General features: G+C 40.4%; 1 protein-coding gene across 2 annotated transcripts; it reads right to left on the bottom strand.

Moving 5' to 3' along the window:
- Nucleotides 1–240: 240 nt before the first annotated feature.
- Nucleotides 241–26,203, bottom strand: DENND6A (DENN domain containing 6A). Of its 2 annotated transcripts, none has more exons than XM_081184183.1 (20): nucleotides 25,827–26,203; nucleotides 21,873–21,911; nucleotides 21,753–21,795; nucleotides 17,832–17,944; nucleotides 16,643–16,723; nucleotides 15,399–15,504; nucleotides 15,000–15,079; nucleotides 14,146–14,208; nucleotides 12,602–12,657; nucleotides 11,695–11,817; nucleotides 9,784–9,879; nucleotides 8,736–8,830; nucleotides 8,132–8,197; nucleotides 7,973–8,037; nucleotides 7,750–7,839; nucleotides 7,464–7,517; nucleotides 7,273–7,382; nucleotides 6,104–6,206; nucleotides 5,451–5,525; nucleotides 241–3,831 (listed from the first exon to the last, which is right to left on the bottom strand). In XM_081184183.1, the coding sequence occupies exons 1-20, from the start codon at nucleotides 26,019–26,021 to the stop codon at nucleotides 3,706–3,708; spliced, it is 1,779 nt and encodes a 592-aa protein (XP_081040309.1). In that variant the 5' UTR covers nucleotides 26,022–26,203; the 3' UTR covers nucleotides 241–3,705. The 2 variants fall into 2 exon arrangements, with proteins under 2 accessions (XP_081040309.1, XP_081040310.1); XM_081184184.1 differs by lacking the exon at nucleotides 25,827–26,203 and adding an exon at nucleotides 22,520–22,641.

Raw genomic sequence — 26,203 nt, 5'->3', positions numbered from 1 at the left:
GGCAAGAAGGGACAGGCAAAGTTGGGGAAGCAGCACAAGACTCGAGGCAGTTGCTGCTGATAAGTAGCATGCACTTTGACCCAATGCTTGCTTCCCCAAGTCTAGTGTCAAAAGTCCCACACAGTTATGCATAGGATTTCAGCCGCAGAATTATAAGCAAGAATGAAGTTCTTCATAGTAAGAATTCCACTGGATACATGTTTTTATTTCATGTGGTTTACTGAATAAACACGGACAAAGTTTCTGTAAAAGTGAAATTTATTTGCCTTAAAAAAATACATTTAGAAAATAAGCTAATGTAGCTAGTTCCAATATGCTATGCAATGCTTCAGTTAATGAAGATTTAATGGCCATATTTTAAAAATGCTACTTAGTTGTGCAAAACAGTGAGTTAAATATTAATGCAATAGTGGCATAATTGTCGAAGTCCTCTTTTATACATGTTATTCTCAACTTCTGATTTGGAATTCATGTAAGTGAATATTAAAAATACATCTCCTTAAAAATACAGAGGGTAGTGTATAGCTAAAATTAAAGAATCTAAACAATGGTACAAAATGTCATAGAAAGGCAGTCTTTTTCCTACAACGGGTCTGAAATAAATGAATAAAATGTGGTGGAGTATTGATCATCATTAAATCTTGACCCAGCTGTTGCATTTCTGCTCCTAATGGTAACATACCACAATATACTGGTACATGTTAGAATTGGTATAACATTCTTGGAAGGTTCCTCCAAGTCCTATTTCATAAGAGTTATCAAACTCCTATGTTCTTGTGTTAAAAAAAAAAGTTATGCATCTAGCAAGAATAATTTATTACAATGAGAAATGGCTCATTATGCATGTATTTATAGTATATACATTAACCCTCTTCAGGTATTCTATTTCTCTGTAAAAGTAAGTGGAGTGGAGAGAAATGCACTAAATGTGTACTACCCAGAAGCTGGGAGCCTCCTGTACTTGTGAAAGGTCTCAAGATTTTTGAACCCCCAATTTAAAATCACACAGGAAGCATCCACAAACCCAGAAGGGCTCCCAGCTTCAGAAGTTTGTTCTCCAAGCATACTTGTCCACACTTGTCTGGTGCTTTTACCTGTGGACAGAATACTTGAAGGTTATTGTTATAGCAGGGAATCACAAAAGGCTTCCCTAGAGAAACAGGAGATTAAAATCAGCCTCTTCTTACATAACCACATTCTTTGAAGGCAGTTAAAATTAAGTATTATGACATGATAGCAAAGCACCTAATGCATTTAACAAAATTGGGACGGACATTGATTTGATGCAAGTTAGTATTCCTGTTGCTATTTAACTGACATACTTTGGTGTAAATGATCATCACCCCAACCCACCAAGGGGAATCCACACACACAAACCTGCTTTTGCACATGATCAGCCCCATGTATGCATAATGGTGCTGGAAAAGATAAAGCCCTAACTTGGGGCCAGGGAGGTGAGGTAGCTCTCTCTAGCCACCACCATACAAAGAAGGCTGTGGCTGTACTCAAGGCACTCTCGTCTCCCCATTCGTGCTTGGGCAAGAGGAAATAAGAGGCATTTAGTTCAGCAGCCTGGTCTATGTGCAACAAACTCCGCAACACATTCAATGTGTATTTTCTGGAATGGCCATTATGCAAAGTTTCTGTTAATCAACCTTTGCCATTTTAATCTTTGTGCCACAATTTAAAATTTAGACTTATGATAGCAAGCTTAAGACTTTAGACAAGAAGCACCCACTTAATTTTGTTTTCTTTTTTTAAGGGGGGGCACCACTAGTTTTATATTCTAGAAACGTATCTGTGACCTGATAGGTAGTAAATTCACTATTACACACTGTAATCTCAAAGTCATTTGATTCAGATGTCTCAAAGCTGATGTGAGAGGGAGGAAAATCACAATTCTGTGTGCTCCTCTTCCCTGGGCTTCCATATTCCTTTCCATAGTTTAAAATAAGCTTGAACTGCTGTAATATCTGAACTGCATAGACTATGGTTACCTCTAATCACACCACCTCAAAACTAAGAATGAATCGGGTTTCAGTCCTGGGTGGGGACACAGTCAAAGTGGATTAAAAAAGCAATGTTTAGTTTCAGTTTTGTTTTTTAAAAAGCTCAATTCCCCACCTGTTTTTTTTTTCAAATGTGAAATTTAGTTTTAAAAATGTAAATACGAAGTCTAAAATACCAACTAGGTTAATATTAAATAACCTCAATATAAGCATGTTGGCTCTAAAAGTTACACTGTAAACTGAATACTGTATATTCCTATACAGTACCAGATCCATTGAATTAAATGAGGCTTTTCTATGTATGAAGAACTAATTGGATAATTTATCAGATATTAATATTTACTTTCCACCTACACTTTGCCAAATTACTTCTGTTGTATCAGTCATGGGCATTTCAGTTTTGATTGCTACTTTTGTTTGCTTCTGTGAGGCTAGGGCTTGGCAAAAGCATAGCGAAACAGAAAGGAGCAACACTGGAGAGAAGACAATTGTCCAGTGTTCAGCTTCCTATACTCCCAAACTTAACTTCACAAACTGTCATGGGTGCCAAGTGCAAGAAAGAATCTACATGCAAATATTTTAAAAGGTTGAATAAGGAAAGCACACAAAATATATGTAGTGAGGCAAAAGATGAAAGGCCTGGTTACAAGAATGAAACAGTATAAATACTTATTTAGTTATAAATTAGTAGGGCCCCAGTAGTGAGATTTGCACCATTATTTAGGAAATAAGATGATTTATCCATGAGAATGATTTAAATCAGCCTTTTTTTCTTGCTGATTTAAATTGGGATTTGTACTGCCTTGATTTAAAATCAATACACCCTGCAAACTATGATAAGCAGTAACCCGAGTTTTCCCAGTTGAAATACTAGAGCAGGCTCCAATTATTGTAATTTGGAATGTGGGGCAAAGATATATGGACCTAACAGAAGGAAAATGGAGGAGTGTTCAAAACTACAAGGATGATCCCAATTGAACCAGTGTGAGAGCCAGGGTGGTGTACTAGTGGTTAGTAATGGACTAGGACTGGAAAGATCTGGGGTCAAATGTTCACTCGGCAATGACTCTCACTGACCCTCAACCAGTCACTATCTTTCAGCGCAGTCTACTTCAAAAGGTTGCTGTGAGGGTAAAAGGGTGGGGAATCATATACCGTGCCTTGAGCTCATTGAAGGAAAGGCAGGATATAAATTGAATAAATGAATTCACGTTTGGCCATCAGCTCTATAATAACCGAACTGAATTATAATATTTAGTAGACTAGCATTTGAGATCTTAAGAGGAAGTAAAATATCAAGACGAAGTACTCACTGGACAGCTACTAGCTATTCCATTAAGTGTGATAGTCATTGAAACCAACAGGAATATTGCTTCCCCTGAGTTTAATACAATTGGGCAGATCAGCACCCATTTAAGAAGCTCTGCAGTGTCTGCACTGCATTGTGGAAGTTTAAGATGCATGCAGATGTTCAGTAAGAGCACTTAATTTTAAACGTATGCAAAAATAATAATAAAAAAATCAGTTCCTTCCATAATCAAGTTGAACCTAAGGGGCTGCTTAAAATAATGTTTTAAGTATTAACACGGTCTGTTTCCAGTACCATATCCTTTGCATGTCCACTGTTCTTTGCAAGTGCCTTTACACCTTTCAAATGTGCGATGTGGTACATATGGTTGCAGAAAAGTCCAGTTAGTCACGTTGAGCCCGTTTTGATGAGTATACCCTGTAAATCTTCTGGCAGTGCAAGAATAATTGAATCAATGTGCATCTGTAACTTTTCCACAGTGCCTGGTTTCACAGGTAAGTTTTCTCCATCAGCCTATAACCACAGAAATTGCAATTAAAAATTCATGGTCATCTTAAAAGAATCCATAAGAAGTCAGCATTTATGAAAACAAGCATGACAGAAGAATCAGGAAAATACACACATTGGCTAAATATTAGTGCAAGCATCCAAAAAGAGACACAAAGTGGCTCATGTGTAATTGAGACTAAAAGGGCCTCAGTACATTCAGGATTCATGCAAGCTGAGGTCACTGTAGCTGGAACCTTCTCTTGGGGCATACCCTTGGCTGCCATCTGTTGATTTTGCTTTTTGTTTACAGATAAGCTTTCAACACTCTTCCAATTTTTAAGGGAGCATTTGCATACAGAAGGTCACAGGTTCAATCCCTGGCATGTCCAGGTAGGGTTAGGGAAAGATTCCTCTGAAATGTTGCCACAGCTGTTCAGTGTGCACAATATTGAGCTAGGCAGACCAATGGTCTGACTTGACATAAGGAAACTTCCAATGTTCTTATTTAAAATCAAGCTTTGGTTGAAGTGGTCTCTCACACTGAACAGAAGTGATAGCAGATTTAATTTAAAATTTAATGGAAAACACAACTACCAAGTATTCTCTAAGAATGTTTGTAAATGCAGTTCTCTTCAGGAACTACATGCGACCACCAGAGGGATTTACTATCAAGAAAGCATATTCTGCAAGCAACTTTCTTCAATCTCAAGCAAAGCTGCAGGTAGGGAAATGTTGGAAGTACAGTAGTGATGTACCTTTATAATGCAAGCTACCCAAGGAATGGCTACTTAGATCTGCTGGAAAGCAACAAGTGTGCCCAGGGAGAAAATGCAAGGAAGCTGCCTCAAAAAGGGGGGCTTAAGTAGACACATGACAAAGCCAGCAATAAAAAGGGAGTAACAGTGCTAAATAAGAGAGAGAATGAACCTAGTATATGGACTATTGCAATCCACATCCTTCCAATCTAGCCAAGAAACTCAGCAGAGAAGGCTTATCAGTGCTCAACCTGCTACCTCCCACCCTTTTCTGGTCAGGAGTGGAAAGCATGCACAGAAAATGATAGCTGTGTGCTGGATTTCCCTAAGCACTTTGGCTGCTGTGCAGGTTTTCTTCTGCTAAGAAGAGGAAGAACATTCACGTTAAATGTTTTCCGACAGATGGGGTTGTAGTATCTTAATTATGAGCTATTTCCATTGCCCAGGAAGGCAGAAGTCAAGTAAGACTAGCTCTTCCCATAGGAATGAGAATGTGCTCTGTCCCCTGAGTATCCTTGTGATTAAAGATGAAGAATTATGTTGGGCCTTTAGAGAGGCTTGATAATCCTGCTCTGTAGCTTTGTCCTTTCTCCTAGAGAAGCCAAATAATTTAGCTTCTTTAAAATCACTACTCTTCCCCCTAATAATAACAGTACTCAAAAAATGAGGTGATTGAGCATTCCAGGAGGTCTGGGGACAGGTCCAGTATGACAAGTACAAGCTAAGCAATGAGTCTGTGGGGGAGATGGAAACCTCTCATTGGTGAATTCAAACTCTGAAGGACTAGATGATACTTGACTAGACTAGTAAGAATGAAACATAACACAAAGCACTGATAATGGACGAACAGTACGTTGAATACATTTACCCACCAATTTGTCTACCTACCACTTTATCCTTTAATTTCAAAACTAAATCCACTGTTTCCACTTCAGTATGCTTCTGACTCCAGAAAAGCAAATCCTATCAGAAGAATATGTTCAAAAATCAGATTCAGTTAATTTCTTTACAATGAAAGCATGGGGGGGGGGGGACTTTTATCATTGGAGCTTTAGGAAATGTCTTAAATGCCCACTTTATTGAGTGGTAGCCCCTGTACCTAAGGCAGTGCTGATCTCCCAAGACAGCAGCTGAAAAGACCCAATGTACATAAGGGAGAATATGCATAGCCCTTTGGATCCCAGCCATTAACAAATGCTACTCTAATCAGGGCTTATCCACACTTCCTCTTGTTCCACTACTTTCCCCCAGGGGAAGCTGCTCCTTAGTGCTCCATCGGAGCAAACAGGTATTTGGGTTTTCTCCAGCTTGCTGTTTGCTCATAATTTAGAGCTAAATAGTAGGTTTTTCCTGGGAAAGGAGTAGGGCAAGGGGAAAACTGCTTGGGGCCCATGCTTTCTAGGCACAGGGCAAATGAAAAGTGTGGAAATGCCCTCACTGGCCATACCATTTAAATTGGGTTTTCAAGGACAAATTATGCTTTTTATTTCTACAGAGAAGACAAGGAAGAAAAAGCTTAAAGCAAAGCAGTTTTTCCTGACCTCATTACATAGCGCTTCTAAGTGCAATGCCTCCAGCTTCTGTGTCATTTCTTTCCGCCGAGTCCTGAACCAGCCGTCAAAGTTGTACGATTTCAAAAAATGCCTTTAAGACAAAGGGGAAATTAGTTTTACTAGTGGAACAAGGTGACACTCCGAAATCAAAGTTACAAGATTGCTCTGCCAAGCATATGGCTAGAGGTTGACATAACGTACTTTCAAAAAGCTTTCGACAAGGTATCTCGCTAAAGACTCCTGAGTGAGGTTAACAGTTATGGAATAAGAGGAGCGGTTCACTTATGGATCAGGTGTTGGTGAAGTAAGCAGCAGAGAGTAGGTTTAAATGGACAGTTCTCTGAATGGGGGAGTGTTATTGGGTTGTTGTTTTTATTCTGATTTATATGCTGTTATGTTTTCTGTGAACCGCCCTGAGACCTCCGGGTATAGGGTGGTATATAAACTCAATAAATAATAGTAATGTAGAAAGTGGAGTCCCCAAAAGGACCTCTCCAAACTGAGTGAATTGGGTGGTAAAATAACAAATGTAACACAATGAAAACAAGTGTAAAATGATGCACAGCACTACAACAAATTTTTTCACATACTGTATATGCTCAGGGGTTCTGAAATGGTGGTGACTTACCAGCAACAACACCTTGGGGTTGACCCAGCAGTTGGGGAAAAAAGATTAATCCATGCTATATCATGCATCTATCACTATCATAATGCCATTATACAAATCTATAGTGTGACCACACTTGGAATACTGTATACTATTCTTCTTGCTTCAGCTCAAAAAGGTTTCTTTATTATTTTATAAACTGCTTCCCACAAAACAAGCAGTTTAAAAACAAACAATACATAAGGCTTTGTACATCAGTACTAACACTTTGAACTTAGCCTGGTAGCCAACTGTTGATCAATTAGTCATGAAAATCCACTGATATATAAGACTCTACTAATGTGAACAACAAGTTAAACATATTTATAAATTCCTGTAAGAGAAAAGGGGCAACAACCATAACATGATTTTACAAAGTAGTTCAATTAGCATTAGAAGCAAGGGTTGTTTGTTGTTGTTGTTTTGCTGCTTCCAAAATATTTTTAACATGAAATTTGGATGTCTCTCAGGCTGTAATCTTAGCAATAGTCAAGGTATAAAACAGAATTACCTGTAGAGTCCTATCCAGTCTCCTTTTAATCTAGAGGTGAGCTGAGGCCCTGCTTTCTCAAGAGTTTTCATAAATTCCTCTTGGTTGAATGGCTTCAACTGTGGCGGGCTCTATGAGAGAAACACAGCTATAAGCACAGAAGCTGGCAGCTATTCACAAAATGAATATTTAGGTTATCAATGAATTTTCACCTTCCAAGGTGATATGCTCTTTTGCAGAGGCATCAGGCTTGCTACGTATCGTTCCTAGAACAATAAATAGATGCAAAAATAATGATGTTGAATCTCTGCGTTTGGCAAATCCATATTATTACATTTCTTAAGCATTTTCTGATGGCTGTTCAAAAGCTGGCCTCAGAACCCACTGTGACTACTCTTCAGATTATTAACTTTATTTTAGCTTCTTAAAGGTTTAGATTACAAAGCCTTGGTTATGTTCATTGTTCAGTATAGAAGTGTCATAGACATAACAGCTTACTAGAGGAATAATGAAGCTCTGGGTCAGTTCCAAAAAATAACGACGAAGGATTATGCTTTGAGCTTCTCCGGGACGCTTCTGCTGTACTCCCTAAAAAAGGCAATCACAGTAAACGAGGAGAACCTCAAGCTATAGCAATACACTGTTGATAAGGGTATCTAATATTTAACAGACTTGATACTATCAGTGCATTCATATAGTTCAACTACAAGTCTAAAATTACCTTTTGTAACTGCTTGATGATTTCTTCATCTCTGTTCAAGTATGACTTATAAGATGTATAAACACCTATGGGGGGGAAAACAACCACCATGGGATTGTCCTCTGGTTTTGGCCCATAACAATATTCTGCAAATAGTAGGTTATAGTGATGAAACATTACCAGGCTTAGAATCCAAAGTCTTTAAGTTCTTTAGCTTTTTCACTTTCACCTGCTTTGGTACTTCACCTGCCAAAATGAAGGAAGAGACACTGTGAGTATAATCACTCAGATACTAAGATCTGAAGAGCCCTGGGCATGTTCATCCAAGAGGTTGTTGCACATCTTTTGGTGTAACCATGTAAAACATAAGTTTAATACAATTTTGTAAACAGCCAAGCTTACAAAATATTTTCATAGATGAAAGCATATTTATTCAGCTTCATGCAGAGTTTTGTTGGTTTAAATGTACACTTCATCACATTTCAAAAAAGTTGGAAATACGTTATGAAAGATAGTACTTTGCATATTTTTTTCCTATCACTACTTATACCTATTCCAGTTCAGTTTTTGCAAAGTCTAATCTATAAAGTGACTTGAGTCAACTGAAGAGGCAAAACCAGCCTGTAGATTTTCATTAAATCGAAACCACCTCTCTACTTCTTAACAATAATGCCCCTATTATTTCATATTTTGTTCACATTTAACTAAGCTAAAGGAGGAAAGACAGTAACTTGTAATACTCTGTACACTGCAGAAAAAATCTTCAGTCAATTAAAAAAATTACCTGACAGTTTAATATCTCCTATTCGGATGATGTGTGGCCAGTGTTGCAGAGTTTTAGCAAAAAATGGATTCGTCACTCCTAATATGACAGAAGGCCTGAAATATGGAAGATTATCAATAAGATCAATAACCTCTGCATAGATTTAAAGTAACCACATTTCAGAGAAGTAGTCTGGATAGTCTGTTGTAGAAAACACTAATATTAGCCTCGTGATGAACTGAAGACTAAGGCTTGGATCTACAGTAGCCTTTCCATGAAGAGGAAAGCTCCTTTCATTGGTGCAAGGGGAAGAGGAAGGACTAATTAATTAATTTTCATTAATTTCAATAGGTCTACTCTGCGTAAAACTAGTTGAATGTCACCCATACATAGGAATTCTGGTATACCATATAGGATATTCTTTTCAAAGCAGGTCCCTAACTGCAAATTTATTTATTTAAAATATATACAATCATTTGACAATTATTAACAGTAATCAACAAAGCTGCTAAAGGGAAAAAAACCCCTTCAGGTCCACAATGTTCTACAAGAAAATATGACATAATGTAAAATTACAATGCTTCTTTTAAAAAAGAAAGACAAAACATACTTGAATCTTTTTTTATGGGATGGCATTACTTTCTTGACAATATTGTGTTAAGGGGCAACCTGTTTTCCCAGAATTTATTTCTAGAGTCCTTTGCAATTCTCACTCTTAGGTGTTATTTTTCCTATTATTACCATATAGGATCTTACTAGATTTAAGAAATGTTTATTCTGACTAGGAGGATGTCTTGACAGTCCTGTAATCAGAATTTGTATTAGTACAAGTTGAAACTCTATATACTGGAATATATCAAAACATCAGCTGCTTTCTATTTTCCATCTCTCAACACGAGACTCCATTAAAACAGTTGACTGTGGCCTGCACTGTTAGAAAACTGAAGGGCAGGTCTTTTGTTAAAGCTTCCTAGGCTAAGGTCCCTAGTCTACACGGATCCTTTAAAGTCAAGAGTTATGAGTAAATGATGAGTCTAAATATCAAAACTGTATAATCCATTTTACTTACGGGGTCTGAGTACGAGTGGTATATTCTTTGAATTCACTGTCATGTATTGTAAAATAAGGCCTAAAATCACTATAGTACTTCAGAGGTGAGATACAGCTGTGAAACAGACACACAGAAGAAAAGTGTGTGAGTGGAAAGAGAGAGATTATTATAAATTTACTCAATAAATTATCAATTGGAGACAGGGTCTTTTCCATGATTTTGGAACATCCCCTACCCAGGGATGTCAGCTTGGTGTTGACATTGTCCATTAGATGGAGAAAAAAAACACTCTCTTGGGTTCTTACAGATAAATTTTGCTACATTGTTGCTATTTTACTACTGTCTTTCAAAATACATGCTACTGAACTGTTACCCTTATCCTAATAGAGAACATATTTTCCAAATGTAGATCCTTATGTGGCCAAAATAGCATACTAGTTAGAAGTATCAGCAGACTAAATGAGTGCTGGGGGAAGGGATGAATGGAGTGTCAAAGAAAAAAGCACAGCTGGTTCGCTGAAACCCTGAACAGGAACTCTCCACACTAAAACATTTTGTCCTGAGTCCCACTTGCTATTAATTTGATTCTATTTTCGAAGTGTTTGTAAGCTGCTTCGAACACTTCACTTATTTTATACACTTCACTTATTTTAAAGTGAAGTACAGTGGTACCTCTGGTTACTCATGCTTCTGGTTACACACGCTTCAGGTTATGAACTCCGCTAACCCGGAAGTAGCTGCTCCTGGTTGCAAACTTTGCCCCAGGATGTGAGCAGAAATCATGCACCAGAGGGAGACCCCCATTAGCGAAAGCACACCTCAGGTTAAGAACGGACCTCCGGAACGAATTAAGTTCGTAACCAGAGGTACCACTGTACTTTAAAATAAAGGTATTTGTTTAAAATTAAAAAGACATCAACAAAATTTTTAGGGGATTAACTCCAAGTCTCCACCACTTGAAGTTATGGTAATCTGTCCTATTGGTTTCAGAGAGGCTTAAGCCCCGGTACATGGGGTCAGTTCCATCCAATACTGGTGGTGAAACACAACCCATGTCCTTCTGACATCCAATTGTGTCTATCCACAGGGAGAACACATTTCTGCTTGCACAACAGTACTTCCTTCCTCATGTAGACACCTCCAATGCCCCATAAATCTGGTCTGGAGGGTTGGGGAATGCTCAAGAAGAAGAGTTTGGATTTGATACCCCGCCTTTCACTCCCCTTCAGGAGTCTCAAAGCGGCTAACATTCTCCTTTCCCTTCCTCCCCCACAACAAACACTCTGTGAGGTGAGTGGGGCTGAGAGACTTCAGAGAAGTGTGACTAGCCCAAGGTCACCCAGCAGCTGCATGTGGAGGAGCGGAGACGCGAACCCGGTTCCCCAAATTATGAGACTACCGCTCTTAACCACTACACCACTTTGGGGGCACACATGGAGGAAAGTCCAGCACTTCCAATCACACAATGTTGGATATCACTCATTATTTTGTAGCATTTGATAATATTAACTTCTCAGAAAAAATCACTGTAATTATTATTTAATCCACATTCCATGCTTAAAAGATAATGCAAATTACATCAGCTTGTGCAAGTAGGGTAGCAGGTGTTTCCTGAAGGTTTGGGGTTTGCACAATTTGTGGTTTTCTTTTAAGTGCCTTGGAAAACAAGAACCATTCTGGGTCACTAAAAAGGCAGAGGGTGACGCTGGAAGCTCTGCGAAGACTCTTCTCAGACTATCAGCAATAACCCCCTCCCCCCAAAGTATTACGGTTTTGCATGCTTTTCAAAACTTTTCTTCAGTTTCACAGGGGTGTTGTCATTTTTAATGAAAACCAAGCCATTCCTAGGATTCTGCTTGAGCTTTCACATTCTGTGACTCATGGTGAGATCACAGTCATGCAGCTTTTTCGACTCCTCCATATGTTTACCTTACAAGTGCCAAAACGGTTTCTGAAGACTCCGATGGTGATGGTGCCATGACAACAAGCGGTTCCCCTAACAACACGAGCTCCCATAGCATCTGGATGTGAAAGAACACTGGCAAGAAACATCTGAAACAGATTTACAAGAATAGTCTTTTCTTTCTTCTTCAAGAAAAAGAAAAGCAAAAAAGAGAGGCGGGGAGAAACATGCAACTGAAAATGTGACCTTGGCTCACAACCATCTTGAGAGTCTTAGATATGCCTGGCCGTTGAGGCTTATTGAAGGGTGTAAAAAGTGAGGGACAGGAAAGCCGCAAATATGAAGTGTGGATAGATCTACAGCCAGAGGCCATACAACTACAGCTGTCCAGCTTTGGCCAGGTTATGTGGTGGCCAAATACATAATTATTACACTGTGTTGCACCTGCTATAAAGAGAGCATAAAGGTGCTAAGATATTTGGACAGGGCTGCAGGAGTGTGGCCCAGCGGCAAGAAGAATATGAGTACTTTCTCCCTTTACACTCTTGCAAACTGTATCCCTGAGAAATGGCAGAGCTTATATTAAAGGAGTAATGAAAATCTGTGTTCTCAATGCACTCAACAGAGAGACTGAGAACACCAACATAACATCTCTCCTCAGAAATAAGCCCCACCGGATTAAATGAGACTTACTCCCAGGTAAGTGTATACATATTTGTAGGCATATTAATAATACAGTTAAATTAATTGCCACAACGTTTATAAACAATCCCTCCTTTTGTATGCTCTAGATTACCAACAACGCCTCGCTTATGCTCAATATCCATTTGCTAGGCAGTGATTAAAACCCACAGTGTTTGAAACTCTCTCTGATGGGGTACGACAGCTTCAGGACTTCAGAAAGATTAAGCCAATATGCCTTTCAGTTTTTACCTGAAGAGATCAACTTCATGGACAGTAGGCAACGCAATGGAGACCTGTGTGTCTGTCTAAAAGCAAAACAAAAAGCTTTTAGTCAAATTAGCAGCAGATCATGCAATAAAAGGCCGGGTGTACTGTGCTACTTTTAAAATGATGATGAACTCTCTTACTAAATATATCACAAAAGTCTTGATTGGCCCTGCTCTCTTATGGCTGCTGTCTTAAGCTTTCCTCACCTACCCACCCGCTCCCAGCCAGCAGGGCTTTATGGAGCATCAGGGACCCTGCTACATACACAGTCTACCATTCATGGCAGCTTGAGAGGAAGGCATGGGGCAGGCAGTAAGAACATTGTGCCAGCCTGGAGCACGATAGCAGGTAGCTTGGCCCAGACCCACTCCATTTGGGGGCATTGGCTGGCTCCCACTGGTACTTCCCACCTAAATGTTCAGTGGCTAGCAGGAGGCTTAGCCAGGAGAGCTAGGCAGAAAGATACCTCCGCTCATTCCATCCTCCCAATCTGAAGTAAAGGGGGGTTGGACTTCTCTGCCTGTTGCCTACAGTGACTAACATTCTCAGAGTTACTTTTTTCTCAGTGAATATTTCAATTGATACCCTGAACGGGGTTTCACAACTGCTGCTCACTGGGTCAAAATTTTCAATGGGCTATCTACTTATAACCCCAAGGTTTCGTTATTGGTCATTCGCCACCAGTTTCATGAACTGGTGTTCCATATGTTCCATGAACATATATATGTGCAGTTAACATTTTAAAAATCCAGTGTACATCACTTTATACTTGCTTACACTGTATTTTATTTGCCATTTTATGGCCTACCCACACAGTTTGGAGAGATCCTTCTAGAACTCTCCACAATCCCTTTTTGGTTTAACTACCCTGAACAATTTGGTATTGTCAGCAAGCATGGTTACCTCAACTACTCACCCCTCATTCTACATCATTACAGCTATGGTAGAAAAGCACACCTTACTTTTCTAAAGTAGGCTACTTCCTGCACATATCTCTCGTATCTCCCATCCAGGCATGCCAAAGGCCTTCTCAGAGGTCAATGAAACTTTTGAGCAAGGGGGGAAAAACCAACAGGGCCAGGGAGGAGTATGGGAAGAGTCATAAGAGCCAGATAGGGAGGCTTAGAGGGCCTCAATTAGCCACTGGCTACAGACCAAGGTCTACAGACCAAGCCTGTACTGGAGGGATGATATGTTAATATATGAATTTTATGTTTTAAAGGGGCTTCAAATAACTTCTTAAGGTATTAAGGATTAAATTAAGACACAGGGCTTGGAGGCAAGCTGTACTATGCTTCAGTTTTAACAGACAGAAAAGCTTATGGAATCTAATCTATGTTTGCAAAAAATGTTTGTGCAGATTTCCACTTTCCAATTCCTACGCTACAGTTTTGTACTTGCAACTCTACAGCTAGTCCTCATTTACAGAACACACATTCCCTTATACTTAAGGTCTGGAAATAACATTTGAAAGTCAGCCCCTTGTTTTGATGGAGTATTTAAGTGGCAGGTGAACCATTCACTACCTGCTGTGTGGACTGTAATACTTGGGTTGTTCCAGGATTGTCGTGGCAGGTAGGAATCCGCACCTTAGGAAACAGATATTATATGCTTCATTTATTATTAAGAATAATACAAATAACCTAATAGGCTAAGAGGCACCAGCCACTTCTGAAAGCAATACTTAGCTAGAATTATATTGGTACAAATATTTATTATTAATGTTTTTATTCAATTTTGATATGACCCTTCATCCAAGGATCACAGGGTGGTTTACAATATAAAAACACAAAAATGTGTAGCATTTTAACAAACAAACTAAAATATTCTTCCCTAAAAACCATTGCGTCAATCTCAACATCCCAACCTATGGGTACTAGCCCTGTGAACATCTGAAGTCTTCAAAGAAATTATGCAAAGAACAAACAGGGAGACATACTGAAGCCACTATTAATTACTTAAGAGCAATAACAGAGATGTTAATTTTAAAAAACACAGAAGTAAATTAAGTAAATACTAACACAATGTCCATTTCATGAGTGCAGCTACAAGCCTGATCTAAATAAATACTCTTCAGTAATATGGATTTCAATAGGTCAGTGTAAATTACATGTTTAAATTACTCCAACTGAAATAATCCAGCTTCAGGAGACAAGTCTAAATATGATGGGGGAAATTCAAGTTCTAGAATACCAGAATTTTCATACATATCCCTTCTATTCAAATACACCCTCTGCTCCTACCCATTATGTGAACCTCACAAGCATAAAATCAACGCAAACATACAGGGATTACGGTTTTGAAAAATGTTCATTGCATTGTTACAAAGCCACAGCATGAATTCATACAGCAAACAAGAAGGGAAGAGGCTCAGCATTACCTTCATTACAATGCCCATAATAGGCAAATGTAAGGTTTTTCCTGGGACTGGTGGTGGCCATCGATCAATATCGCTACAAGCTGAAAAATAATAAAGCAATAGGATTTGCATGTAAAAACAACAAACCCTCCCTTAACAAATATCTCTTAATATTTGTGGTTTATGAGACCTACCAACAACCCACCCTGACCAAGGCTACAGCTTCTGTTATGCCATATGGCTTCTCAGTGGGCAAACTGGCAATCCACACATGAATAAACACCTTCCAACCTACTGATCTTCTCGGCTGCATCCCCCCCCCATCTGAATGTCATATATTCATAGTGCACTGCAACTTTAAAAGGTCCCCAGAACGGCACAAATGTGCAGTTAACTGTAATTTGTAACAATATTACCAACCTGCTTCCAAGAAAGGTTCGTTTTTTTCAAAATATTCAGGTGCAATTTTTCCAAGCACAGTGTGAAAAATGTGGCTATAAGGCAGCTTGCTGATCAGAACCAAGGACTAGTACAGGAGAAAGAAAATAATCTGAAATTAATCTTTCCTCAAGCCAGTACTGGTATTTAGAGTTATAAATTCAGGATCAGTTCCTCACTAAATACTTATAATGCCTATAATTAGCTGTTATTTTTTATTCTGCTACAAGCAGTAACATTGTTCCTAACCTACATGATGCACCTATTATGTGACAATGTCTTAAATGCGGAGAAAGTCCATGGGGCAAACTGGGAAGACTGATTTTGAGCAAAGCATCAGCAGGGATGGCTGCTAATCTCTCCCTGTTTACCAATCCCCCATCAGGGGCGAACAAAGGCTAACCAACACCCGGGATGGGGCAAACCGCTGGCTGCGCACGCGTTGTGCCACTATGTACAACGCATGCATGGCGTGGCTACGTATGACGTGTGTAGCAGTTTGCTGCCAGCGCCGTCCAAGCGCCGTATGGATGGTAGCGGGATCCTATGCTTGCAGCTGCAGCAGTGGCGGAGGGATCCCACCACTGTCCATACGGTGCTCAGGGCGGCGCCGGCGGCAAACCACTATGTACAACGCATGTGCGGCGTTGCTACATACAGCACATGCGTGCAACACCGCACATGCATTGTATGTAGCGGTTTGCCGCTGGTGCCACTCGAAAACCACACGGACAGTGGCAGGATCCTCTGCCCGCGGGGTGTCTTCTTGTCACCCCCCTAGACATGGCACCCAGGGCGCACGGCCCCCCCTTGCAATGCCACTGTCCCCCATGTCAAGTTGCAATATCCCCCTGCCCCGTGTTTCCCCCTGGGGGTTCAAGGTTTTTCTACTAACATGCATTTGGGAACTTGTGCATAACTAGATCTAAAAAAAGGGAGAGATTAAATATGTTGTTCACTGCATTGGGGGTGGGCGGGCCAAAAAGCAAATATGGAAATAAACCAGATTGTCAACAGTAAATCCAGCGAATGAACTACACAATTTGTAATCCAATGATTCCTTTACTTACTTATCTCCAAGACTGCACATTGGATATATTACTTTGCATTTATGCATGCTGGTTTTAGTCTGAAAATTAACAGCCAAGACTAAAGGCATTCACCTCTCATTCTTAAACACATTATATGATTTCAACACAACTTATTTCTTTCCAAAACTAGATTACCTTCTGGAAGTAGCCTCTTTTTAAGGTTTTGTCTTGTACTTGTCTGAAATATACATAACCATAATAATATGCAGGATCCTTCTGTAAAGAAACCAAAACCTTTACTGTTTTTAAAAAACAAATACATTCCATAATACTTTATACTTTCTGAGCAATATTTCAACTTTAGGGATGAGTCAATTATGTACAAAAATAAAATGAGAATAAGCCTCCTTCTCATAAGAGAATCAGTTTTCATATTTCATTTTGCTTAATGCTATATATGACACTGTAAAAATACTTAAGTCTTCAACTCATCTGAATATGAAAGGTAAGAAAATCCATTGTTATAACTTAGAAGCAAATGTTTTCCAAGATTGTTGAAAAAAACTTTGCATGGTTTAGCTATATTTTTATAACTAGGAATCTGAACACAGGAGGCAAATAAAAGCAAGCCTGCTATGAAATAAAAAATGCCTCCATCTAACTTGGGCTGTGATTCTAACTATATTTAAAATAAAAATAAACTTTCAAATAAATATACTAATCATTCAAACTACTGAGATTTAAATTCTCTTAACCTTGAATAGGTTACCAATAGTAAACAGTAATGGTTTACAACTTGGTGTTCCTGGAACCCTCTGCATTTTGCAACCATGGGGTGTGCTGAATGTATTCTAGGGCATGTATAGGAAACCTGTGGCCCTTCAGCCCCAGCCAGCATAACCAATATTCAGAGATAACGGGAGTTGGAGTCCAGCAATGTCTGGAGGATCACAGGTTCCCCATTGCTGCTTTATGGTCAACTGATACACAACTGAATGTTCACCATAGATACTCCTCTGCAATAATCAGGAATTATTTGGCAGACAAACTGACAAAGTAAGGGTTTCCCCAAAACAGAACATTTGAAAACACTGTACATAGGAACACTGAAAACAAATTTCCAAAGGATGGAAGTATTTGCGGAAGATTAAATATGCTATAATAGTTAATATTTCCATGCCACCAGAAATAATATGTTGATCATTAGAAGTTACATGACTCAGTACACCACCAGCTATTTGCTGAGCCGTGCCTCTTGAAGAACACGTTTCAGAATGGACCTCACAATTTCATTATGAAGTATCAGCGCAATACTTGCTTGCCAGTTACAGAAAAGCACTACAGTATAATGTTTGGCCAAGTGAAGATAAGCTACTTTCCCAACCTTCAAGTAAATGGGTAGGTCTCTGTCAAACTGGTCCAGTAGACAATGCCATGAAAGCTTTCTGCTAGAAGACTGTCGAAATCTAAAACAAAATTGTGTGTCTCCAAGACAACCTAAGCCAAAAGGAAATGGGAGGGGGACACACACACAAAGTAAATACAATCAATAAATACATTTACTGAAATGTCCCATCATTTTGTGTCTAACAGCAGCTAGCGTGCATCAGTAGGAGAAAGACAAAGGTCTGGCGTAGCTGTGCTGTTTTCTTTTGAAAGACAGAGAGAGCACCCATACTGGGACAGCCGAAGCAGGATGCTGTGCTTCTCCATTAGACTAATATAACAGCATACTATGGTTTTTGCAAATTCTAACTTTCCTCTCTTGGCAGAAAGAGAGAGTGCACACACAATACACATGCTTAGTATACACCAAGAGTGGGTCTATTCCTGCCTGTCTACACTAATATGCATTGGAGGTTGAACAGTACTGGAGTTCCTACCATTGCTGTCCAAACCACAGGAAAACGGGGTAATGGTTTGAATAGTGAAAATGAGTCATGATAAAGCTCCTGTCTTAGTTCTGCAAAGTTTCCACAGGCAGTATTAATGTGGTGTGGCTTCCTGTCCCATTGCCCGGCTTACATTCTGTGCTTAAAGGGAGATCGTCGAGAGCTGCCACGGTATTATTACCTGTTAAAGCAGGGGTGGGCAAACTAAGGTCCGCGGACCGGATCAGGCCCAATTGCCCTCTGGATCCGGCCTGCGGACGGTTCTGGAGTTGCCACTTGGATCGGCGTGATTGTCATTTTTTCCACGATTTCCCCCCTCCTTCCCTCACGCACACAGCACCGGCGCCTCCTCCCTCCCTCTTGCTGGCTTCTCCCTGCCCTGCGGAGGAAGGGGGCTGGGCTTTAATAGGAAGCCTCGCCGCCCACCTGGGGAAAGCTGGCACAGAAAGGAGAGGCGCTGGCGCTGGCTCCCAACAGCAGGCAGAGCGGCGGAGAAGGTAGGGGAGGGGAGGGCTGGGGGAGAGAGGGGGAGAGAGAGAAGCCCCCTCCACCCTGCACACTCAGCCCGCCCCACCAAAAGGACTGGGGGACAATGAACCGGCCCCCTTGCAAAAAAGTTTGCTGACCCCTGTGTTAAAGCAACTAAACTTGCACTCTCTGCAGCAACTAGGAAGCACCATATTTAAATCCATGCAATTTAAAACTGTGGATCCAGTAGCACGGGAAAATTTTCCCCGAACAAGGTTTAGGAAATACTAACAAATTTGTATCTCATATGCCAGAGCTGGAGCTATACTAGATATGCCATAATGGAGTAATTACAAATAAAACAGAAGTAGATAAACTGTTTAAACTTCTACAAAAAAACATGATTGTTTCTCCCATCTCTTATTGCCAGTGGCTCAGTATAATGACCATTCTGTTTTCCATGCTCTACACTTCAGAAGCAGAACAAAGAGTATTAAGTACTTGCTGGTTTATATAGGGATAATGCTAAGCTAAACAAGATATTGATTAAGAACTGCAAGGATATATATACACTATCTTAGTACAAGAGCTGGACTTTGAACTATTTATCCAATGGGCTGGGCAATCTTTGGGGCATGTGTATAGGCATTTTTAAAAAAATACATTTGATTTTTTTTTAATATTCAGAAAAAAGCTACGGGACAACAAAAATGTACACATAAGGGTAAAAGCTCATCATTTAAGGTTACAATTATTTACACTACAAATTGATTCCCAAAATTCCATATTCTTACTCAAATTTCCATCTCTAAGGTTCTCCAGTTAATATTTAACTGTAACATTAGCTCAATATTAAGAAATTATAGCAGCAGCAAACCAGGCTCTTCCTTCAGTAAAATGCTGATCCAAAACAGGTTATTGTTTTGCTAAAGAGCAATCATAGAGACCTTGATTCTTGGGGTGGGAAATCAACTTTAAAGGGAAACACAAGTTGTAACTAACTGATTTTTGTTGCAATACTGGTATAAAAAGCTGTAGCTAATAATGTGTCTTGAAAGAACTATTCAACAATAAATTGAATAGGAGAGTTACATGCAATTTGATCAAGATTCCCCAGAACATTGTTAATGCAGTATCATACAAATTGGCTACTGCATCACAGGGAACTGATTATCCAATTCTAAGGCAAAAAGCAACTTCAGTGCTTAGAGACTATAAAGAGGAAAACCTTCCATGTGATGGAGTGCAGGATTACACAAGGTGAAATAAAATACAAAATTATAAAAGTTAATTATTGGTTTGGCCAGGGCCAAAATCATGGAAGGACCTATGCAGGCCAGTGTCTCTCAACACTTTCCTTTATAAAAAGAAAAGAAAACCAGCTTAGAAAAAAACAACGACAAAATAGGCCTCTAGCCCATTTGCTTAGAAAGAAATAGCTAGTAGTATACCAAATTGCTCTCTAAAATAGAAAGCACACATTCGCTGGAATGGTTGTCCATTAGGCAGCACAGCATGGGGAGGCAGGCTGATGCACAGGCCGGACTATGTTTCCGCCAGATTCACGGCCCATTTCTGCTCATACCTAGGAATTCCAGATCCATACTCTTTTGCCATCAACGTGCTCTGCCATGTCCTACCACCACACCCAGGGAACCTCCAGACATACGTATATTATGTAACCAAAAGCATAAAAAGAAATGTGAGAACTGAATCAACAGTGCTGATTCTGAACAACAATGAGATTATGACTAAGGTTGGTGATACCTGTTTTCATAAAGAAAAAGCAAGTATAATATAGGTGCTGAACATTTTAAAACAAATAAATAAAACAGCCAAACTTAACCACCACATAATTTAAAAGAATTTATTTCTTTTTTATGTTCCAACATGAAAAGCATGTACAGTAGTCCCCAACTTACGCAGGGCTTATGTTCTGGAGATCGCGCCTAAAGCCAAAATCATGTATAGTCAAAACACACTGAGTGCAATGGCAGGTGGGATTGTCAAAGTCATTATTCCCAGAATCTTGCCCCCTTTCCAGTTTTTCTCATTTTTTAAATTGCCATAAAGCTGAATGTGCACAAGTGAAATGTGCGTAAGTTGCTGGCTTTCTGTAATGTACTTGTAGATAAGCACCTAGTTATGCAATGGGAGTCTGGAATTGCCCAAAACCAACCACACTGAAAATATCACAGACTATTGCAAAGTGATAAAGGGAAAAAATGCTGTTCACTACTGAGTGCTATTTTTTCAAATCCTATCCATGGGGCGTCCAGTTTGAAATGTTTTATTTTGCTTGAATTTACTTTGTTACTTTTTTTTAACAAAAAGAAAGATCACAGCTGAACATGTATTTGATACCTATACATGAGACTGCGTTAATTAATTCATATCTCAAAAGCACTTTAACACTTGCAAATCCTTCTACATACTGGACGTAATCCAGTCAAAGTTAAGCACTTTGAAGTCCCATTGATTTCATTCAGACATTTAAGCAAGTGTTTAAAATCAATGGGACTTCAAAGTGCTTAATTTTGGAGTCCCGTCCCCCCCGCCAACAGCAGTAATCGTAACCTTCCACCCCACCCCAGGATGTTGATGGCTGCTTTACCCCGTCATTGAGAGAGCTACCGCTGGCTGTTCACATGCTGGTGGCAGCTAGTGGAAAGTCCTGAAATGGGGTAGTGCCACAGCATCTTTGAATCCAAAGGACCCAAAGCCCTGCAGATACCCTGAAGGGACAGATACTCAGACCCCTCAGCTATGCCAGCCTTGATTTGAATTCTCCATGTAGGACAAACAATAAGTGTTTAGTTTTTTCCTATCACATGCACTTAATAAAATTGAACATTAATTAGAATGACAATGGTATTAACAGTACAGTTAAAAGAAGCATTTCATTTTTCATATGCATACAGCATGAATATCTAATAAATAATTACCTGAATTGGAATCTGGGAAAGACAAATAGCAAATATTGGTTTTCTAGGGGAGAAAAATAGAAGTTACATTTTGGCAGGAGAAAAGCGCCATCGTAAATGTATTTTAAAACTTCTACTCACCTCTTTATCTGTAAGTTTTGCATGTTGAGGATGTATTACCTGCAAATGATAAAACTTGCATTGGTTGACAAAAAGATGGTGCAATCTACCAGCATTACGAATTGTGCAAAGTTATATGCACTAGCATACCTGTGACCACATATTCTCATAAATGGTGGGGTATGCACTTATAGACAGTAGCCCCCACCTAGAGATTTCAAGGTTTATTCACAGCAGCTTTGCAAGGGTTTGCATACATCCAATAGATTTTTTTTTCTTGACCAGTCCCTTCACTTTACACTGCAAACAGCATTTGGAAAGTTCAAAATCCAATCCATTACATAAAGGCAGCAACGATATCCAGGGAACATCAGGAACAAACTCCATGCATTTCCCTGCAAACATTTTTGGCCTGTTCATTCCTGCTTATATCATCCATTTTTGTTAATAAATCACAATGCCTTACCTTCCAAGGTACATGGTATTACCTGGAACACAAAGAACTCTTTCCAGCTATTTATAGCTCTGTGCAGATGAGCTGAACCTGTTACACTTATATCCATTTATATCTTTCTTGTATTATAGCATACTTTCAACTGATAATACATGCTATAGCTCAACTGCAGATTAGGGATCAGAAATGTGCCAAAGACTCCCCTCTCGCTTACCATTTCCCTCCTTAATTTGCAAGTTGCTCAAGCCATAGCTCTCCATGATCTCGAAAGAAGGCAACGATGGTTAGTGCTATCCTACAAATGCCTTGTAAACTGATTTAAAATAATAGTTATAAATAATTTTTTGGAGGTTACCATTAACCTTTTGCCTGATTCAGCTATCACAGTTAGACCAACCTAGAAATGGAGGAAGGGATTAACATCAAAGAGATTGTGTACATTCCAAACCTCCATAGTTTCAAAGACAGTCACTCTAAACTGAACCAAAAAGACCATATTGCATTACAAGATTTCAGTTTACCGATCAGAATAATGGCTTGCAAGCATTTTGTCTTTTAGATGTTCATTAGTTAACATTAGTTCTAGGGAACTTCCAGTCCATGAGCCTAGCTAGACACTCACCTGCCCTAGACCTAATGATTGCAGGGTTTGCAGCCATTCCTGATAAGCTGACTCTCTGTGCCTACAAACCATTGTGCCTTTGCCCATGAAATGTGGTTTCAAAGTGCAATGGCAAAGGAAGCAGAGTTTGCAGGAACTGACCATCAGCTGATCAGGAATATGTGCAAAATTTGTTCCTTTTGCCCACATGGTTTGATTTCAAACAGCACAGGCAAAGAAAAAAGCTTCACCTGATGTCAGGTAACTGACAGGTTAGTGGCTGCACCCACCTGTCAAAATTGCCCACAGTGGTTGGGGGAGGTCATCCACTTCCTCAACTCTGCTTACCATACATTATCATTTTAAGGAGTTCAAGATAATGTGCCGGATGTATGTAGGCTAGCTAAGGCTAAAAGTGTGTTTGCTTTGGAATTTGTCAGCTTTCAATTCTACAGAGGGATCTAAAAGGATATCAGTATTTAAATGGAAAGTGCCACAGTGCATTTTTAAAATGTTTGAAGAATCTAAAACTTACTTTTGAATACAGCCACAGGTTTACATTTCTGACGTGTGAAACACATTAATTTAGTTCATTTGAATCACCTATTCCTTCAAGGAGCCAGAGAGACATATATGCAGTTATCACGTTTTAGTTATTTATGATTTCTTAAATATACAATACTACTAGAATTATAGAATTGTAGAGTTGGAAGGGACCCAATCTAGTCCACCACCTGTAAAGCTACTCTTTTTGTTGTTTCTTGCTGTTATTATAGACTTATTTCAAGGTTAAATAGTGAGCTTCATAGCTGGGCAGGAATACACATCTTGGGTTGTCTAGATTCAAATTTAACACTCCAATGACCATTGCACGCTAATTTTCTCAAGAGGAGACAAACAACTGGAGGTTCTTTCTCTTTCAGCCGCTGCTAGCAAGAGGTAAAAAATAAACAAATGAAAATGCCCTAAGTTAATCAGTTATTTTGCGGCGGGCAGGGCTGCTACATGAATAGATTTGGAACTCGGGACTGTGGTCTATGATCATAAGACACGCACAATTTTGTTAAACTGGATTATCATACTTAATCTATTCCAAATACATTAGAGGTATAGAATCCATTATTTTACAGGATACTCCCCCCCCCCAGAGTAAAAGGTTTGGGACCAGCTGTAATCTATTATGTATATCTTAACATGATTGGAGTTCAGAAAACACAAATCACACATAGGAACTAAGTCTTTTATGTGCCCTGTGACACTCCCTACCTCTAAAGATGTGGCAGGATCCGTCCCTACCTTCTTTCAGAAGTCTTCTGTCAACTGTACTCTTTAGACAAGCCTTCAGAATATGATTTTTTTATTTTTAACCAGCCAGTATCTACTGATGTTTTATTGATATGTTTCATTATGTTTTATGGATATTTGTAGACTGCCTTTATTGTAGCTGGATAGCACAGCTGGCTACAGCACTGCGCTGATACCACCAAGGTTGCAGGCTTGCTTCCTGTATGGGGCAGCTGCATAGTCCTGCACTGCAGGGAGTTGGACTAGATGATCCTCAGGGTCCCTTCCAACTCTACAGTTCTATGATTCTATTTTTTTTATTGTAAGCTGCCTTGATATATTTTATGAAAGTGTGGATTATAAACAGTTAAATAATCACCCCCTTAGTTAATCCAAACTGGTGAAGGCCAATGAAAACTGAAGATCAGGGTGCTTGTAGATAGGTGACAGTGTCTTATGTGCACTGGATATGAACCGAACTCCAACAAAAACTATTGCAGAACAGACTTGCCCCTCACTTGAGTTCAGATATGGCTTTTACACTTCCCAGGCTCACTGAACGAACACTAATATACCATGATGCTGTGACCACTGTAATGGCCCTTTACAATGAAGCTCACAGTGTAATGAGGGCTTATCACCCTCGGCTGGCTTCTCCTAATGCACCCCATCAGTCGAAGCCCAAGGACTTTCACTTGCACAACACAGTCTCCCCTTTCTCTTCCTCCTGTGTGCCCCAAAATTGAGAAAAAAGGCACCGGGATCATTCCATCCAGAAAGATGCAATGCTTGCACATGCTGAAGTCCACCCCATGTCTCCCAAGCTTAACTTGCCTCACAGAGCTGTTAGGGTGGTTTAGAGTTATCTAATTTTTATGACTGAGTTTTTTGGGGAACTGATGAGGAAAATTATAAGACCCAAATATCACAATTAACCTTGTATTTTGCTTCCAGTCACATATTACATTTGATACATGAAAAACAAATCTTGGACTAAAAAGGTACTTGGGAAAGGAATCTGGGCGGAATACAGTAGCTACTTTTCTCAAACAAGCCAATCTTGAAGGAACTTGTAACAAGAGCGCTGTTTTTTATTTTATTTCTTTTGCTATCACTTTCGTTAATGAAGCAGCCTCCTTTCCCGCTTTCCAAACAACGGAGTCTCTTGGATAAGGAAAGTGGAGGCTCTTGAGAGCAACAGCAGCTGATAAAAGGAGAGCCGCCCAAACTCCGCACATTTCAAAACACGTTACACGCGTCTGCTTTTACTGTTATTACGCGGAGCAAGACCAGCAAACGGGGGGGGGGGGGAATAGAGACACCCTCTTCTCGGGAAGCAGTAGTACTATTATCCTGAATAATGCTCCAAAAAAGCGATTAAGAGCCGCTGTATCAACAAAGACAGCTTGGCGCAAAACACAAGAACTGGCGACCGACCCGCAGCGCCCCGGGGAGATGCCGGGAGGGTCTCCACTCCATCCTTGGGGAGCGGCGTTCCCACGACCCGTCTCACCCCGGGGCAAAGGAAACGAGCCAGCCCCGCCTTTGCCTGCCCTCCTCCCCACCTGCAGCCAGAACCCGCCGCATCTCTCCTGGTGGGAGGACGGGCGGGCTTCCCCGTCCCTTCCCCGCTCACCTCCACCGCCTGCCCGAGCTCCAGGTCGAAGCCCACCACGCACACGCAGTGCAGCCAGGCCGAGAAGCGGTCCCAAGGCAGCAGCGGCATCAGGCGCCCGCCCGGCGCGCATTCCGGGAGCTCCCGAGCCTCCTCCGGGGAGCCCGCCCGCCTCGCGCTTCCGCCGCCGCCATCGCCCGGCTTCCGCAGGGACATGGCGATTGGCGGCGCCGCACCGAAACGGCCGCCGGCCCCCGATCAGCAGCCGGATTCCCCCTCACTTTCGCCCTAAGCCGCCGTGCAGCCGGTTCTGCCAGAAACCCCGAGGGAGGGCCACGTGACGCGGGTCTCTGGGGCCGCGGCCGCCCCTAACCTCCCCCCCTCCCGCTCCGCTATGG

The sequence above is a fragment of the Podarcis bocagei genome (assembly GCF_964188305.1).
Source record: "Podarcis bocagei genome assembly, chromosome: 2".
Taxonomy (NCBI): Eukaryota; Metazoa; Chordata; class Lepidosauria; order Squamata; family Lacertidae; genus Podarcis; species Podarcis bocagei.
The sequence above is the reverse complement of the archived record's forward strand: the minus strand, read 5'-3'. Positions and strand labels throughout refer to the sequence as shown.